The sequence below is a fragment of the Nicotiana tomentosiformis genome, chromosome 8 (assembly GCF_000390325.3).
Source record: "Nicotiana tomentosiformis chromosome 8, ASM39032v3, whole genome shotgun sequence".
NCBI lineage: Eukaryota > Viridiplantae > Streptophyta > Magnoliopsida > Solanales > Solanaceae > Nicotiana > Nicotiana tomentosiformis.
In genome coordinates this window covers 60,753,262-60,772,686 of record NC_090819.1, presented here as the reverse complement: position 1 = coordinate 60,772,686, position 19,425 = coordinate 60,753,262, and the positions used below count along the sequence as shown (strand labels likewise).

The 19,425-nt window shown below is 38.0% G+C and overlaps 1 protein-coding gene across 1 annotated transcript; it reads right to left on the bottom strand.

Moving 5' to 3' along the window:
* Positions 1–533: 533 nt before the first annotated feature.
* On the bottom strand, positions 534–16,168 carry LOC138897556 (uncharacterized). Its single transcript, XM_070183538.1, has 5 exons — positions 15,922–16,168; positions 15,764–15,828; positions 15,142–15,657; positions 1,233–1,350; positions 534–1,162 (listed from the first exon to the last, which is right to left on the bottom strand). Exons 1-5 carry the CDS (start codon positions 16,166–16,168, stop codon positions 534–536), a joined length of 1,575 nt encoding a protein of 524 aa, XP_070039639.1.
* Between the last annotated feature and the right edge of the window lie 3,257 nt (positions 16,169–19,425).

Genomic DNA, 19,425 nt, shown 5'->3' with positions numbered 1-19,425 from the left:
TTATATCTATAAACTTGTAATATTTTGGAAATTATGAACGAAGCTGCTAATGGAATGAAATGGGAGTTGTTAATGAAATCTTTTCAGTATTTGATTAATGGAGTGCATCTCCTCTTTATTCATGAATGAGTTTGGATAGAAGGAAATCTAATAGGCTTGATCGGCCGGGTTCACTCAGTTGAGCACCGGTCGCGCTCCCCGAGTTCGAAGCGTGACATGAACAGCCTAAGTCTACTATTGTATAGTAAGACTTTGTTCCTTTCACGAAAATCCTTTGGCTTAATCAGTCGATCATTCCATCTCTTTGTTTTCTCCTTAAAGATTCACGTATTTTCATTCGCGTCCAGTCTAAACTCCTCCTATTCGTTCATATGTGCTAACCTGTGTTCACCTGCAAGACTAAGATCAAGATTAAGCATCTTAATTGCCCAATAAGCTTTATATTCTATCTCGACAAGTAGGTGACACGCGTTTCCATACACTAGTTTGAATGGTGAAGTCCCTATTGTTGTTTTGAACGCAGTTCTGTACGCCTATAGAGATTCATCCAACTTTACAGACCTATCCTTACGGGAAGCAATAACTGTCTTTTCAAGAATTCGTTTAAGTTCACGGTTAGCCACTTCAACTTTCCCATTAGTTTGGGCATGGTACGGGGTTCCTATTTTGTGTGTGACCCCATACTTAGACAATAATGTAGCGAACTGCTTGTTCACAAAGTGCGACCCAGTGTCATTGATAATCACTTGAGGTGTCCCAAAGCAGGTAAAGATGTTCTTCCGTAAGAACTCACACACCACCCAAGCATCATTGGTCCTAGTAGGGATTGCTTCGACCCATTTAGAGATGTAGTCAATAGCTACTAGGATATACTCATATGAATAAGACGATGGGAATGGACCTATGAAGTCAATGCCCCAAACGTCAAAAATTTCACATACCAGAATAGAGTTTAGTGGCATCTCATCCCTCTTGCTAATGTTACCTGTCCTTTGACACTTGTCATATGCAGCTATATACGCCCGTGCGTCTTTGTACAAAGTAGGCCAATAGAAATCGGCCTCCATGACCTTTGCTGCAGTGCGATTTCCACCATAGTGTCCTCCAATTGCTCTATCATGGCAATGAGAGAATGCTTGCCATCTCTCCTTCAGACACACACCTTCGAATCACACCATCTGCACATAGTTTAAACAAGAAAGTTTCATTCCAAAAATAGATTTTTACCTCACCTTGAAGCTTCTTTCTTTGATCACGAGAGAGGTCATGAGGCAACCATCCACTAGCCAAAAAGTTGGCTACATCAGCATACCAAGGCGGCCTTTCGGAGACCGCAACAATGGAGAAAATCTGCTCATCAGGGAACTCTTCACTTACTTCAATTGTTTCAACCGGAGGTCTCTCAAGTCGAGATAGATGATCGGCGACTTGATTTTATGTGCCCTTCCTATCTTTTATCTCCAAGTCAAACTCTTGGAGCAATAACACCCACCGTATTAGACTCGGCTTGGACTCCTTCTTACTCAACATATATTTCAGCCTTCTATAATCAATGCACATTCTCCACCCAGTGACTGTTCTTGTGGGGATCAACTCATTGTCTTTATTTTTCACCGCTGTCATGCCTCCCTTCTTAGGTACAACTTGCACCAGACTAATCCATTGGCTATCAGAGTGTTATACGTGAAAGTACGCCATAAGTAAATTGACGGAAGCTCGGAAATGAGATGTTACATCTCGCATTTTTGTATGTTAAAATTTCGTCGTAGGTTAATCGACATAAATTCGGGAATGAGATTATTTTGAGATTATAGGCATTATGCTATTTCAAACAAGTGATGAGTAAATTCGTGAAGGTGAGAGGATAAGCAAATCGAAGAAAATAAATTTTCTACAAAGTTTGATATTTTGGGATAAAATACAGTCCGAGCTATAATACCCAGTATTTATGGACTAGTGCCATACAAGGTACCACATGACCATGATAGTAAGATATATGAAGTGTGTTAAAAGTGAGTAGTATTTTAAGTAATTTGATATAATTCTTAATTATGTGAGTAATTGGTTAATTATTGGATAATGGAATATTACCTAATTAATTAAGGATTTTGGATGACTTACCCCCCCCCCCCCAAAAAAAACAAAACGTGGCAGCATACCCCATCACTTTTAAAGTGACTATTCACTCTTACATAGATGACAAATTTAGAGGATTAAATGGCTTACTTATCTAATAAGTGGGCCACACCCACTAGAAGAGCTTTCCTACACTAGTGATATGTTTTATTTTATAATATCAAAAGACCAAGAATTAAAGAATTGAGAGAGTGGGCTGGTCGAAGTGAATCCTTCAAAGAGAAAATATTTCCATACCAAATTTGAATGATGTTGTTCGTTGATTCCGTGCCAATGGGATAAAGCGTGCATTGCAAATTCTAAGAGACCACAGTATAATCTTTTTCAAGAATATCATACGAAATTTCTCTACTTCGATCCGTCGTTAGATGTTTTTCGCAAAAGACGTGTGTTAGAAGGATTGTCAAGAGAATCGGCTCAGGTATGTTAAGGCTATCCCTTCTTTACTTTTGGCATGATCTATACGATACGAATGAAATGAGCAAATGCACAACTTGCATAAATGACTATATTCATAGAAGTATTAGAGGTGCCTATGTTCTTGAATTCCCATGTGTCTTATTATTACATCATCTGTTCATGGGTCTCAGAAAATACGTAAGTTGATAAAGTTTATTTCATAATATTAATCAGAGGCATAATGGTCTTATGACGTTCCGAAATTTTTTATTGACGTACTTCTCCTGCATTGCATTAAATTACATTGACCCATGACTAGATGACATTATATACGTTTATATATGTATATTATATGTATATGGGAAATGGAAAAAGGTTACAGCGTTATATACGCACCACCACCTGATCAGCTGGTATACGTTGATGATTTTGCCTACAGTGGCCGAGATGATATGATGGGATGCCCTCAGAGGCTTGATGATGTTATGAACACATGTATCTATGCATGACACAACATTTATACGCACGTGCATGACATTATAAATGTTTCAAAATTTACAAAGTTATTTAGACTTACAGGAGAAATTCTTTATTCCATGTTTTATCTATGTCTCTTATGTATTAATTTTCATGCCTTACATACTCGGTACATTATTTATACTAACGTACCTTTTGCCTAAGGACCTTGCGTTTCATGCTCGCAGGTCCTGATAGACAGGTTGAGAGCCCTCCAAGTAGGTTATCAGCTCATCGAAAAATGTTGGTGCGCTCCATTTGCTCTGGAGTTGCTATTGGTCAGTATAATTAGGACATGTATGATTGGTATGGCGGGGATTTGTCCCAACCTTTATGACGTTTATATATCCTTATAGGCTTGTAGACATATATCGTATACGTGAAAGATTGTACGGCCTTATCGGCCTATGTTCAGTGTAATATTTATCTTATATGCCCTATGTCACATATATAAGTTTTTATGTCAGATTGGGTCGTCTTATATTGAGTATTCCTTTATGATTATTCTGGTAAGCCATGACGGCCCTTTTGGCCCATTTGCCAATGATAGTACATTAAGAAAGATATGTTACGTTGGTACTAGGTTGAGTAAGGTACCGGGTGCCCGTCACGACCCTTCGGTTTGGGTCGTGAAAAAAGTGGTATCAGAGCAGTTCTGTCCTAGGGAGTCTACAAGTCGTGTCTAGTAGAGTCTTGTTTATGGGTGTGTTGTACACCACACTTATAACCAGGTGGCTACAGGGTATTTAGGACTGTCACTCTTTCTTCTTACTCTAGATAGTGTGGTAGAGCTTAGTTATAACAACTCAATTTCCTAAACTCTATCGTATTCATAATACGATGATGCCTACATCTAGAAAGACGGTTGGTAAGGGATTGAATACTGATGTGGAAGAGTTGAGTCAGAGGAACTCGATTTTGCATCATGCTTATGATAAGTAAATATAAGGTCTCTAGCAGACGTGTGAACTTATGGAAAAGAAGCCCTAAGGCATGAATATCTATCCACCCAAATGGTAAAAAGCAACGAGAGATTCAAAAGGTAGATACAAGCTTCAACAAGTAAAAGAAGCAAGGTGAAGAAGGGTACGAGGCGCCCAGTTAATGAAGATTATCAGTATTTACAATTCAGGTAGAGAAATATAAGCCTTTTGAGTTACCTTCAACAATAACAGATGTATTTACAATCGACCACACCCATCTCAGTTATGCTCTATGGGAACTAACAGATATAGTTTAAGAGAAGGACGTGCTGTGAGGATCCGGCTGGGGTTAGAGTAACCCAAAATGGTGGATGGATCATTTGCATTAGTTGACATTTCCAAAGGATATTGCTAATGTGCTAATAGATCTCCTTGTGAGACACCCAGAGGGTGCACTCTAAAATAGTGCAGCTGGATATGAGTACTAAAAAGATAGGTACTGGAAGCCTTGAAGGGATAAATATTATCTTAGTATGGCTCCTATACCTAGTAGAGAGAGAATGTTAGGCAACCCGAAGATCCAGTAGATGGATCAAGGGGAGCTAAAAGCAAAATAATGTCTTGTTCGAGTTTTCAAAATAAAGCAATATACATAAATGTTAGCGGAAAATAAGAAGAGAGTTAATGAAGCATTATGAGTAAGATGTGATACATGGATGACAACGGTAGATCAAAAAGATGACAGTATTACAGAGTCTATAGTCAAGTGAAGGAAAAGACGAGAAGTGACAGACCTTGAGACAACAAAAGAGTATAGGCCATAAAGTCATATCCTCATTTCAAGAAATAAGTTTGTGACTCCAACGTGATTACCAAAAGGAAAAATAATTAGACCCTAGAGTAATAAGAAATCAGCATGGACTGATGAACAAGATAAACTAAATATGAACTAGGGACTGAGTAATAGTTGGCATCATGAGAATTTCAGAGATTGCGTCCCGGCGATAATAGAATGGACAACAGAAGAAGATTCATGAGAAATTCAGAGAATGGTCATTCAGGAAGACACTTCCCTAAAGCAAGCAATGTGAGCAAAGTTAAGCTTAAGGGACTATATGTGCCAGTTATACTAAGTGTCACCCTCGCGAGTAAGGAATTTTGTTATCATTGGTACAGAAGGATTATCGCGCGGCGAGTAAGGATCATCGATGATGTGGAAAGACGCCAAAGATGAAGAGGTAAAACATCTATACGTAGATCGTCGTAGCTCTAATTCATAGTACTCCCCTAAAGGGGTGAATGTAGAGTGATGTGACATGAAGTTAGAATTAAATGGTTCTAGTAACTATGGAATGGTAAAGGAGGAATGCGATAAAAATGAGAAAGGGATGAGATTGCAATCATTCAAATCCTACAGATATGCTATAATTCCAGAACATTATGCAAGCACGACGTCAAGGAGAGGAAGTAAGGGTTTCTTCCCGAGATGTTATTGATAAATAACCCAAGAAGGATTACGCGGAATGTTGATATGAGAATGGGCCAACGAATAGTTAGCAGTTGATTCAGGAAGAGCCTAGTTATGGCTAGACAAGAGGATACAGACAAATCAGCAGATCGTGCAAGATAAACATAGTGAACCACAACATGGGGAATTCAGTCTCGCAGATATGACATCGTGATCCTTGAGATATATTCAAATAAGAGTTGGGGTAGTTAAAGGTAAATAAAAGAGAATGCCACTGGGAAGACAGTCAAAATATCAGCTCAGAAGCAAACCTACAAGTACAAGGGCGTGGGGGTAAGTAACTACGGATAATCATAGGCGGGGAAGAACATCAAAAATTCCGTCAAGTATACGATGTGATAAGATTGTAACTTTACAAGAGCCAGAAGGTCTCCCTAAATACTACAACGAAAGACTAGCTGAAGAAATAAGGAAGAAGCCTTCAACCTAAGCACAGTGACATAAAAAGAGGAAATGGTCTTGTAACAACAGTCTCACAACAACATTGTATGCACTCCATAAAGAAGTCGCACCTAGCGTGACTAATAAGCGGGAAATGAAACCAAAAGTAATATTCAAGACCATATGAATTGCACAAAATTCTGACATGCATGGGAACTAAGATAAGCTAAGTATGTACGCAACAAGGGGGCAGAAAGATTAGGAAAAGTAATTGCTTATGTTTAAAGAAAGATGAGAAGGAGCGAAAGGAATTATTCGATCAATGATCTAGAGTTATACGTTATGAACGCACTCAAGATTTCAGAGTATTATCTATGCAACATGTATGTTGATAATCATACAGTTGTAGAAGACTCTGATATAAGTTAAAAGAAAGAATTGAGTCCAGGTCATAGACAAGGGATTGAATTGTTAGATGATGGTATCACAGATATTCCATAGTGTCTATGAAAGGCTAAAGTAATAACTCATACCATGAGCCGCAGATCGGAAGATAGCTTACGCCTACATAAAGGTTGATCAGAGGGAAGAGGAAACTAAAGAGTTACATCAACAAAGTAAATCAGGAGTACGATTATTGGACCCAGAAAATTATAAAAATCATGATTGAGAATATAGCAGAATCACTCTTAATATCAGAGGTACACGAGAGATAGTACAACAACCATATTCTATAACAGCTCTACAAGAATGCTAGTTTAAAGAGTACCAGCCTCATAAGAAGTCAGTATGGAGCTACCACCAGATTGTTATGCACCAGAGGTGCAAGTATTATAATAGAGCTTCAAATTGTGGATGTGAATTATACCTATGTGGAAGGGAGGTCACGAAAGAGATAGAAGATGTGATGCGAGATTTTACGGTAAGTAAGGTAAAAGTGAACAACGTATGAGATACTCAAATATAGAAGGTTGTGAATAGTCCATACTTCAGATAGAAGGCTAGAAGTGCTGGAAATCAGTATCCAGGAATGATAGCGGCGTCGTTAATGGCATATCTTCCAACCTATGGTTTCTAAGTATCGAGAGATCTATTCAAGAGAGCAAAGAAGAGTTGGAGACGATGTGATGTCTCTCTTGATGTTCCGGAATAACATAAGAAAATCTATGATGCAAGCAAGTTGAAAGATTGCGAGTAATATAAATAGATAGGTTTAGGTTGCAAGCTATTGTATGGTAAAGCGACAAGGTTCTAGAAGACAGGAGTAAGGATAAGAAAGGGCGAGTGAGAAGGTGACGAGAATGGATAAGTCCTTAGGATTAAAATACCCATGTAATGTGAATCACATTGGGATGCTATGAAATACGGTTATGGAAGCATGGCATCGCCTCCAGGTGGATTAGTTTAATTATTTCAGATGTTCCCTGATGAGACGTGAGCCATAGCGGCAGTGTTACATAAGAGGTCAAGTTATCGGTATTAAGGTGAATCAATAATGGATGGATAAAAGTTACAAAGTATGAGATGAGATTAGACCATCATTCTTAAGATGAACAGGAATGAAGAAGCATTAAAGGACTTAGATTTATGCATATAGGATAAGCAACGAGAGTAACCTGGAGTTTGGTAGCAGAAATCAGTAACGATAAATCAAAGTAAGAGTCATGGAAGTAAATTCATACGGATGGATAAACAGATCTATGAAATAATGTATAACAATATTCGTAAGTTCAACCAAGTACCGAGCAAAGAACTTCAGTATACCCATAGATGCCTAGAGGGACATCTTATTAAGCTCTGTATATGTTTACAAAGTGAGGCCTAGAGATTGGCTAAAATTTGGAGGAAAAAGGAGAGAAGAGTCGCATAGGCACACTTACAAACTTTGAGTCGTACACACTGCATGATAAAAGGTAGCAACAGTTACAAGATTGGAAGGATTCCGACCATGAGTCGTGGTGTGAGAAAGAGGCCTAAAGGGGGGAATTCCCTGGCCTTTGGGATTCATTCACAACATAGTTTCCTAGATGGCAAGAGGAGTACTAAAGTATTCGCAAGAGCTATAGGTTATGATAATGATAAGTGCATCAATCAATATTCGAGGACGAATGTTCCAATGGGGGGAATGATGTTACACCCCATGTTTTCATACGTGAAAGTATGCCATAAGTAAATTGATGGAAGCTCGAAAATGAGATATAACATCCCGCATTTTCGTATGTTAAAGTTTCATCGTAAGTTAATCGACGTAAGTTCGGGAATGAGATTATTTTGAGATTATAGGCATTATGCTATTTCAAATAAGTGATGAGTAAATTCATGAAGGTGAGAGGATAAGCAAATCGAAGAAAATGAATTTTCATCGAAGTTTGATATTTTGGGATAAAATACGGTCCAAGCTATAATACCCGGTATTTATGAACTAATACCATACAAGGTACCACATGACCATGATAGTAAGATGTATGAAGTGTGTTAAAAGTGAGTAGCATTTTAAGTAATTTGAGATAATTCCTAATTATGTGAGTAATTAATTAATTATTGAATAATGGGATATTACCTAATTAATTAAGGATTTTGGATGACTTAACCCCCCCCCCCCCCAAAATAAAATGTGGCAACATCCCCCGTCACTTTTAAAGTGACTATTATGTCTTACATAGGTGGAATATTTAGAGGATTAAATGGCTTACTCATCTAATAAGTGGGCCACACCCACTATATGAGCTTTCCTACACTAGTGATATGTTTTATTTCCTAATATCTAAAGATCAAGAATTAAAGAATTGAGAGAGTGGGCTGGTCGAAGTGAATCCTTCAAAGAGAATATATTTCCATACCAAATATGAATGATGCTGTTCGTTGATTCCGTGCCAATGGGATAAAGCATGAATTGCAAATTCTAAGAGAGCACGGTACAATCTTTCTCAAGAATAACGTACGAATTTTTCCATACTTCGATCCGCCTTTACATGTTTTTCGCAAAAGACGTGTGTTAGAGAGATTGTCAAGAGAATCGGCTCAGGTATATTAAGGCTATCCCTTGTTTACTTTTGTCATGATCTATACGACACGAAAGAAATGAGCAAATGCACAACTTCCAAAAATGACTCTATTCATAGAAGTATTAGAGGTGCCTATGTTCTTGAATTCCCATGTGTCTTATTATTACATCATCTGTTCATGGGTCTCAGAAAATATGTAAGTTGATAACGTTTATTTCATGATATTAATCATGAGTTACAGAGTGGTTCGCTCGGGCCAGCACGACACCGGGTGCCAGCCACGCCTCCTCAGGTTTGGGGCGTGACAAAGTGGTATCAGAGCGGTTCGTATCCAAGGAAGTCTACAAAGCCGTGCCTAGTAGAGTCTCACTTATGGGTGTGTTGCGCGCCACATTTATAATTGAGAGGCTATAAGGCATTTAGGAAATGTTACCCTTCTTTTGTTTCCAGATCGTGCCATAGAGCTGAGTCGTAAGAAGTCAGTATGAAACTTTCGCAAGATTTTGTATGCACTAGAGGTGCAAGTATTACAGTAGAGCTTTAATACATAATGTGATAGGAAGGTTATGAAAGAAACAACAAATACGATGCGAGATTGAAAAGTAAGTAAGGTAAAGTAGAGGTGAAGAAGTTTCGAGATACTCAACTACAAAGGTTGTGAATAGTCGAGACTTCAGATATAGTTTGGGTTTTAGTTTAATTTACAGAGGAGACCGTAGTGAATATTTTGTAAATCTCTAAGAGTTAACATTCGAGGACGAATGTTTTAAAGGGGGGAAGGTTGTCACATCCCGTACTTTTCTACAGAGGATTTGTGACCATAAGACCCCGTAAGTTTACAACTTTAATACCGTAAGATACATATTGATATAGTATTTATTTTGAGTGGAACATTTATTATAGAAAAATGTTTAAAAAGTATGATTTTATATAGTTATTAATATTTTCGGATATGGTAAATTATACACAATATAAGAAAGTTTATGAGATTTTCTTTATTGTAAAAATAGAAGTTATTTTCTCACAAGAAAAGATGGTTATCTTTTTACCATTTTAAGAATTAAGCGTACGAGAATTTTTACTTTTTATATGAGATTAGGAAAATTATAAGTTGAGAAAATATATGTATTTTTTACATGGATGTTTTAATGGAATAATAGTGTATGTATTGATTTTATATGGTACCACATGACCACGATAGTAGGGTACATAAAGTATATTAAAAGTGAGTAGTATTTTAAGTAAGTTGAGATAATTTTTAATTATGCGGGTAATTGGTTAATTATCGGATAATAGGACATTACCTAATTACCTAATAAGTGGATAAAGATTTACATTTCCCACCCCCACCTCCACGTGGCAGCACCTTTCTAAGCCTATGAATGACTCTTAAGTCATTAGTCTAGGTGGCACAATTGCTATGTGAAAAAGTGTGTGCACAGATTTTCTTTTTATAAGCTTTTCATATCCTTTCCACGAGACAAACACAGATTGAATTTACAAACTGAGTATTCTGCAGAGATCATGGTACCAAACAACCAAATTGATTTATTAAAGCAAGCAAGGACTAAATTGGTAATTATCTAAAATATTTTGAATAAGTCTAAATTTTCCCACGTGGAAGCAACAAATGGACCCTTAGTGACTCTTGAATTAAATTGCAAGATGGCACCTTTGAAAGGGTTTGGTACTCTAATCCCCATTCTCCACAATATTAAAATAGAGGACTACTCAACCTGGATACTACCAAGCAAAAGAGAATGTTCAGTTAAAGGGTAAAGCCTTAAATAATAGGCAATAGCTACCTAGCTTTTATTCATTGTTAATCAAAGCGTAGTGTTAAACTTCACAGTTCATCAAGATCCTTAAAGCAAGTTTTAAGCAACTGTACCTCTTGAAACGAGATTTGCTTTCATCTTTTGCTTTTCTTAGATCAATGCCAGTAATTAGCACATACATCAAACTTCATTAATTGTTCTTCGTGATGACGTGAACAACAATATGCTGTAACTGATTATAAAGCCAATTTCTTCATCTATAAAGGCGGGAAGCTTCGTGCACCAGTTATGTGAGGCTATCCCCTTCATTCTTTTGCACGATTCCGATTGTACATAATATAATGAACGAGCTCCCAAAGATACTCTACTCTTAGAAGCTAGCAGTACTTACATTGCTGCCCTTCTTATGAAACGATTGATATTGATGTTACTTCTTTTATTCTTATATTATCAATGTTGTTGGTAGTTCCTGATTCTTGATGAAGAGTTAATCCTAATAACGTGTACGAAGGATACCGACCTTATGTCACTCCGAAAGGTTCAAAATGTGATTCCAATGAGTCCAGCATGCATCATATATATGTATCTATTTTACTCTACCGAGCCGCGCTATAGTCGGCCGGGTACAACACCTATTGTGCAACCACTGATCAATTGGGTTTTACCGAGCTCTACATGGCCGGGTACGATTCTACCGAGCCCTATGATGGCCGGGCATGTTTTACCAAGCCTATTACGGTCGGGTACGATATGATGATGGTGATGCCCACAAAGGCATATGTTTTAAAAGTTTATGTATATATATATGTATGTATCATGTATTTTATGTCAGTAGCCCTCAGAGGTACCCAAATGTCACAGGTTGTATATTCTCTATCCCTATTTACATTACTGTTCTTACTTATACTTTCCTGCCTTACATACTCAGTACATTATTCGTACTGACGTCCGTTTTATTTGTGGACGCTGCATGTCGTGCTGTAGGTCCTGATAAACGGGTAGAATCAGTTTGACGAGCCCTCATAGTAGACGAAATTGGCATTCAGCGAAGGATCAGTAAGACTCCACCTCAGTCGGAGTGCAGCCGAGTCTATGAGTCATCGTGTCAGAGTTTTTCTACAGACTCATGGGTACGCCGGTACCCTATCCCATTTGATGTCAAATAATCTTAGAGGCTTTGTAGACAGAGGTTCATTTTGTATAGTATGTCAGAGGCCTTGACGTCCCATATGTATTTATGTTTTAAGAAAAAAAATGTTTCTGTGATACAGTGTTTTCCCACTTACGCTTGTACATTATGAGTCGTGGCCATGTTGGCCCATGATAGTTACAAAAGGAATGAGTTCAGCCAATTCGACCTATGTATGTTCTAGTTTTGGTCGAACGATCATGAGTTACAGAGTGGTTCGCTCGGGCCAGCACGGCACCGGGTGCCAGCCACGCCTCCCCAGGTTTGGGACGTGACAAAGTGGTATCAGAGCGGTTCGTATCCAAGGAAGTCTACAAAGCCGTGCCTAGTAGAGTCTCACTTATGGGTGTGTTGCGCGCCACATTTATAATTGAGAGGCTATAAGGCATTTAGGAAATGTTACCCTTCTTTTGTTTCCAGATCGTGCCATAGAGCTGAGTCGTAAGAAGTCAGTATGAAGCTTTCGCAAGATTTTGTATGCACTAGAGGTGCAAGTATTACAGTAGAGCTATAATGCATAATGTGGTAGGAAGGTTATGAAAGAAACAACAAATACGATGCGAGATTGAAAAGTAAGTAAGGTAAAGTAGAGGTGAAGAAGGTTCGAGATACTCAACTACAAAGGTTGTGAATAGTCGAGACTTCAGATATAGTTTGGGTTTTAGTTTAATTTACAGAGGAGACCCTAGTGAATATTTTGTAAATCTCTAAGAGTTAACATTCGAGGACGAATGTTTTAAAGGGGGGAAGGTTGTCACATCCCGTACTTTTCTACAGAGGATTTGTGACCATAAGACCCCGTAAGTTTACAACTTTGATACCGTTAGATACATATTGATATGGTATTTATTTTGAGTGGAACATTTATTATAGAAAAATGTTTAAAAAGTATGATTTTATATAGTTATTAATATTTTCGGATATGGTAAATTATACACATAATATAAGAAAGTTTATGAGATTTTCTTTGTTGTAAAAATAGAAGTTATTTTCTCACAAGAAAAGAAGGTTATCTTTTTACCATTTTAAGAATTAAGCGTACGAGAATTTTTACTTTTTATATGAGATTAGGAAAATTATAAGTTGAGAAAATATATGTATTTTTTTACATGGATGTTTTAATGGAATAATAGTATATGTATTGATTTTATATGGTACCACATGACCACGATAGTAGGGTACATAAAGTATATTAAAAGTGAGTAGTATTTTAAGTAAGTTGAGATAATTTTTAATTATGCGGGTAATTGATTAATTATCGGGTAACAGGACATTACCTAATTACCTAATAAGTGGATAAAGATTTACATTTTTCACCCTACCTCCACGTGGCAGCACCCCTCTAAGCCTATGAATGACTCTTAAGTCATTAGTCTAGGTGGCACAATTGCTATGTGAAAAAGTGTGTGCACAGATTTTCTTTTTATAAGCTTTTCATATCCTTTCCATTAGACAAACACAGATTGAATTTACAAACTGAGTGTTCTGCAGAGATCATGGTACCAAACAACCAAATTGATTTATTAAAGCAAGCAAGGACTAAATTGGTAATTATCTAAAATATTTTGAATAAGTCTAAATTTTCCCATGTGGAAGCAACACATGGACCCTTAGTGACTCTTGAATTAAATTGCAAGATGACACCTTTGAAAGGGTTTGGTACTCTAATCCCCATTCTCCACAATATTAAAATAGAGGACTACTCAACCTGGATACTACCAAGCAAAAGAGAATGTTCAGTTAAAAGGTAAAGCCTTAAATAATAGGCAATAGCTATCTAGCTTTTATTCATTGTTAATCAAAGCGTAGTGTTAAACTTCACAGTTCATCAAGATCCTTAAAACAAGTTTTAAGCAACTGTACCTCTTGAACCGAGATTTGCTTTCATCTTTTGCTTTTCTTAGATCAATGCCAGTAATTAGCACATACATCAAACTTCATTAATTGTTCTTCGTGATGACGTGAACAACAATATGCTGTAACTGATTATAAAGCCAATTTCTTCATCTATAAAGGTGGGAAGCTTCGTGCACCAGGTATGTGAGGTTATCCCCTTCATTCTTTTGCACGACTCCAATTGTACATAATATAATGAACGAGCTCCCAAAGATACTCTACTCTTAGAAGCTAGCAGTACTTACATTGCCTGCCTTCTTATGAAACGATTGATATTGATGTTACTTCTTTTATTCTTATATTATCAATGTTGTTGGTAGTTCCTGATTCTGGATGAAGAGTTAATCCTAATAACGTGTACGAAGGATACCGACCTTATGTCACTCCGAAAGGTTCAAAATGTGATTCCAATGAGTCCAGTATGCATCATATATATGTATCTATTTTACTCTACCGAGCCGCGCTATAGTCGGCCGGGTACGGCACCTATTGTGCAACCACTGATCAATTGGGTTCTGTGATACAGTGTTTTCCCACTTACGCTTGTACATTATGAGTCGTGGCCATGTTGGCCCATGATAGTTACAAAAGGAATGAGTTCAGCCAACTCGACCTATGTATGTTCTAGTTTTGGTCGAACGATCATGAGTTACAGAGTGGTTCGCTCGGGCCAGCACAGCACCGGGTACCAGCCACGCCTCCCCAGGTTTGGGGCGTGATATTATAAATGTTTCAAAATTTACAAAGTTATTTAGACTTACAGGCGAAATTCTTTATTCCATGTTTCATCTATGTATCTTATGTATTGATCTTTATGCCTTACATACTCGGTACATTATTTGTACTGACGTCCCTTTTGCCTGGGGATGCTGTGTTTCATGCTTGCAGGTCCCGATAGACAGGTTGAGAGCCCTCCAAGTAGGCTATCACCTCAGTGGAAGATGTTGGTGCGCTCCATTTGCTCCGGAGTTGCTATTGGTCAGTATGATTAGGACATGTGTTGATTGGTATGGCAGGGCTCTGTCTCGACCTTTATGACATTTATGTATCCTTAGAGGCTTGTAGACATATGTCGTGTATGTGAAAGATTGTACGGCCTTATCGGCCTATGTTCAGTGTAAGTTTGGTCTTATAGGCCCTATGTCACATGTATAAGTTTTTATGTCAGATTGGGTCTTCTTATAATGAGTATTCCCTTATGATTATTCTGGTTAGCCATGACGGACCATTTGGCCCATTTTCCAATCATAGTACGTTAAGAAAGATATGTTACGTTGATACTCGGTTGAGTAAGGTACCGGGTATCGCGACCCTTCGGTTTGGGTCGTGACACAGAGATAGGGAAGATCACTCTCGCATCTAGCAATTTGATGATCTCCTTGTGCACTACCTCCTCCAAAATTTTGTTCAACTTTTGTTGGGGCTGCACCACTGGCTTGCTATTTTCTTCCAATATAATTTTGTACATGCAAATGGCTGGACTGATTCCTTGAATATCAGCTATACTCCAGCCAATGGCCTTCTTGTGTTTTTTTAGCAGCTCCATCACCTTTTGCTCCTGTGTACCTGTCAAGTCAGCAGAAATAATCACAGTAAAATTATTAATTTCAAGAAAATCATATTTCAAATAAGTGGGGAGGACTTTCAATTCCACATTAGGCTTAAAATCCTCCTCTTTTAGTTCCTCCTCATTAACCACTTGATTCTCAGTTTCAAGAGCTTCAGCCTCTTTCTTTATTTCAAGATCTTCATCCTCCACTGTGCTATACTGAGTAATACACCTTTCTAGAGTATCCCCCACAAGTTTGTCAAACTCGTATGTTTCAGTCATTTCCTCAACAACATCCAGTTTGAAACACAAGTAGGCGGACGCCTCATCACTTAGGTATTTTATCATCCTCTTCACCTGGAACACCACTTTTTAGTGCCTATCTGAGCATAAGCTGGCCCTCATAGATATCAAGGATAGCTCTGCTTGTACATAAAAATGGCCTCCCTAGAATTAGAGGCACCTCCTTGTTCACCTCCATATCCACCACAATAAGCTCTACGGGGAACATAAATTTGTCCACCCGCACTAGAATATCCTCAATGATTCCCTCATGTAAAATTGTGGTCTAGTCAGCCAGTTGTAAGGATACTGGTATTGATTTAATCACTCCAAGCTCACCTTCCAGTTTTCTGAATACAGATAGAGGCATTAGATTTATAGAAGCACCAAAATCACAGAGGGCCTTGTCGAATTTTTCACTCCCCAATGAGCATGGTATGGTGAAGTTTCCTGGGTCCCCACACTTTTGGGGAATTATATTTTGTAATATGGCACTGCAATGGGCATTTAGCTTGACCACGGTTGTCTCCTCCAATTTTCTCTTGCTAGACAAGATTTCCTTCAAGAACTTTGCATAAACAGGCATCTAAGTGAATACCTCTATGAAGGGAATGTTCATATAGAGTTGTTTGAGCATCTCCAAGAATCGCCCAAAATATTTGTCAAGTTTTTCCCGTTTCATCTTTTGAGGGAATGGTAGAGCTGACATATGTCTGCTTTCTTCAATCTCCTTTTGTACCCCACTACTATAGCCTTTCTGCTCTTCACCCTTTTTCTCTATTGGTGTCTCTGCCTGCTTGTTCACTACCATGGGTCTATCTTTCACCACTAGGTCAACAAATGTTTTGCCACTTCTTAGAGATACAACTTTGATTGTTTCCTTTGGGTTCTTTTCAATGTTAGAGGGCAAAGTACCAGGAGCCCTCTCAGATAACAAATTTGCAATCTATCCCAATTGTCTTTCTAAATTCCGGATGGTCGTGACCTGCTCTCGTATGGCTGTGCCCTTCTCTCAGATGGCTGTTCCCTGAGTCTCAAATTTTTCATCTGATTTGTTGATGAATGCCTTCATGATATCTTCCATACTAGACTGATTTGACTATTGTGGCTGGTATTGCTGCCTTTGCTAGTTCTGAAAACCTGGTGGTCCTTGACCCTGGGGTCTGAGATTATTTTGCTACCATGAATTCAAGCTCCCACTAGGTGAACTCCACGAAAAACCTGGATGTCTTTGAGCCATAGCATTATAGTTGTTCCCACCTTGGTAGTTTCCTCTATTAAAGTTCCCCACTGCGTTGACTTCCTCAGCTGATGATTGTCACTCATGTGTAGGGTGTCCCAATCCACAAAAGTCACATGCTGCTTGTTGTTCACTCTGTACCTTGGCCAATGTCATTTTCCTTATCTCATTGGCCATGGTTTCTAGCTGGGCTTGCATGGTTGTGTTAGAGTCCACTTGGTGAACCCCAACTAATTTTCTTCTGTCATTACTCTTAGTAGGCCACTGGTTAGCATCCTTTGATAATTCATCAAGGATTAATACAACCTCATCTATAGTTTTCTTCATTAGTGGGACTCCACATGCAGTATTCAGAGTTCGCCGCGAAGAAAGTGTCAGTCTATCCCAAAAATCCTGGAGTTGCATCCACAAATCTATGCCATTGTGCTGACACTTTCTGACTATCTCCTTGAATCTTTCCCAAGCTTCAAAAACCATTTGTATCCTTATGAACTTCCCTATTTTTGCAGCTGAGAAGTACTTGTGAAGAAACTTCTTGGTCATATCTTCCCATTTCCTGATCCATCTTGTGGGTAAGCTACGAAGCCATTGCTTCGCGTCATCTTTAAATAAAAAGAGGAATTCCCTTAAGTAGACTGCATCCTTTGATACTCAATTATATTGGAAGGTGTTCATGATATCTTCAAAGTCCATCAATTGAGTATTAGGATCTTCGTTCACCTTCCCTGTGAAAATGCAGTTGTTTTGGATAATTTGAAGCAAGCTTGCTTCAATTCGAAGTTGTTTGCTGCTATGGGTGGAGGTCTGAAACTTGACAGTCCTTGATTATAGACTGGCCTAGCATAGTCACCCAATGATCTTCCAGGCCCGGGTGCTAAATTCTCGAACTGGTCTTCAACCAAGGGTCAGTTTAGATTGAATCTTCGACCTCCATCATCATTGACGGTCTCATCAGCAATTTTTCGTGCAGCTTCTTGTTGTGCTGCCTCTCTTGCAGCTAAGTCTACTCCATCATTCTCTTTGTTTGCTATGGTATCTTGAGTCGAAATTTGACCCATGAAATTTTTTGTTAATTCTCTTTCTTTTCTTAGTTGTCGCAGGTGTTTCTCCAACTCTAGTTCGTAGGGTATCACTTCCTTTGAAGAGGATCGAGTCATACACCAGAGAAATCAAACCTGTATCCTGTACACAAGTGAGAAACGTGAATACACTAAAGTAAAAATTGGTTCCTGAATTAGTACTAAAAACTATTTTAAACACTATTGATTGCCAATCCTTGGCAACGACGCCAAAATTTGACGAGCACAAAATACAACACAAAATTATTGCTTGCTATGCAAAGATAGTATAGATTAATTACCTTCTCCACATGGATTGGATTTAAACAGTGTTCGAATAATCTCTAGTTGATTATTATCCAGAAAAATTAACACTTGATTTGATGACTATTACTACGATTAACTACTAAAAATTAAACAAATAATAATTGATCACAAAAGACAACAGATGAGCAACGAATAAATATCAATGAGGGGAATAAGGGTATTTGACTAGATAGGTGCAAGATAACTGACTCGAGATCCAATTCTTGAGTTAATTCACTCTATAATATGGTTGATTCTCACAAATTCAATCGATAATCAGATTACGCTTGAAGTTAATATTCTTCTTTCGATTAAACATTAATTCAGTAATTAATCCAATTGAAGCACGATAAATAATTGCAACAATAAAATGATGCTTATGATCTAAGGGTAACTTCTCACGAATATTCCCCTATTTTCTAATTCGATTAACAATTCAAGAGGCTCTTTCGATTACCTATTTGAATCACGAATTTAAACTAGAGCCTAAGATGTGAAGAAATTCAATATCAAACTCCTCTTTCGATTAAGCAAAATAATAATTAACTCCACAAGACAAATTAACGCTCCGTCAATTCATTCTAACAATTTTCAAGAATCGAATCCCTAATCAAGTTATCGAAACACCGTATCTGTCAACACCCTAATGAAAATTACTCCATAGCAATGGAGTATGACATCTCAATAAGGTTCAAAAATAAAGAAAACATCAATTCTAATAATTCGATACAAACTCACGTATTGCACCGATTGCTGGTCGAAATATTGATGAATTCTTGAGTCTTCTTGCCTTGGTTGATTCTCCAATCTTCCGTAGGTCAAAAGTCCTCTCAAAATCATATTTTTGGTGTATTTATACCATGTAGAAACAAATTCGGACAAAGCTACCCTTTCCTAGACGAAGTAGGAAACTACTCTGTGATTTTTTACACCCGCGTCGCGCCATGCGGCGTGCTTGTGAGGACAAATCTACCCTTTCCTAGACCAATTTTTGTGTTGTTGCACCGTGCCCCGCAGCACCCCATGCGGCGCGGCTGTGCCTTTTTCTCAGATAAATTCGTTTGTTCACTTTTTGACATCCGGACATGGTCCTCGACCCCCGAACGTGATCCCAACTTTATATTTTGAGCTTCTACTCAGACTTCAAAGCTCCAACTTGTTCGATTTAGCTCTAAATTACCTTAATAACTCGGAATTATTTTCTGCAAGATATAAAACAAGTAATAAGTGTAATTCACT

Bases quoted from the DNA above. Each gene is read 5' to 3' on its own strand.
- LOC138897556 (XM_070183538.1), bottom strand. From the start codon at position 16,168: ATGCCTGTTTATGCAAAGTTCTTGAAGGAAATCTTGTCTAGCAAGAGA. The intron at 15,829-15,921 runs GTGAGCTTGGAG...AGGATATTCTAG, and splicing joins TGTATTCAGAAAACTGGAAG to TGCGGGTGGACAAATTTATG. The intron at 1,163-1,232 runs GTGAGGTAAAAA...TGTGATTCGAAG, and splicing joins TCAAAGAAAGAAGCTTCAAG to GTGTGTGTCTGAAGGAGAGA.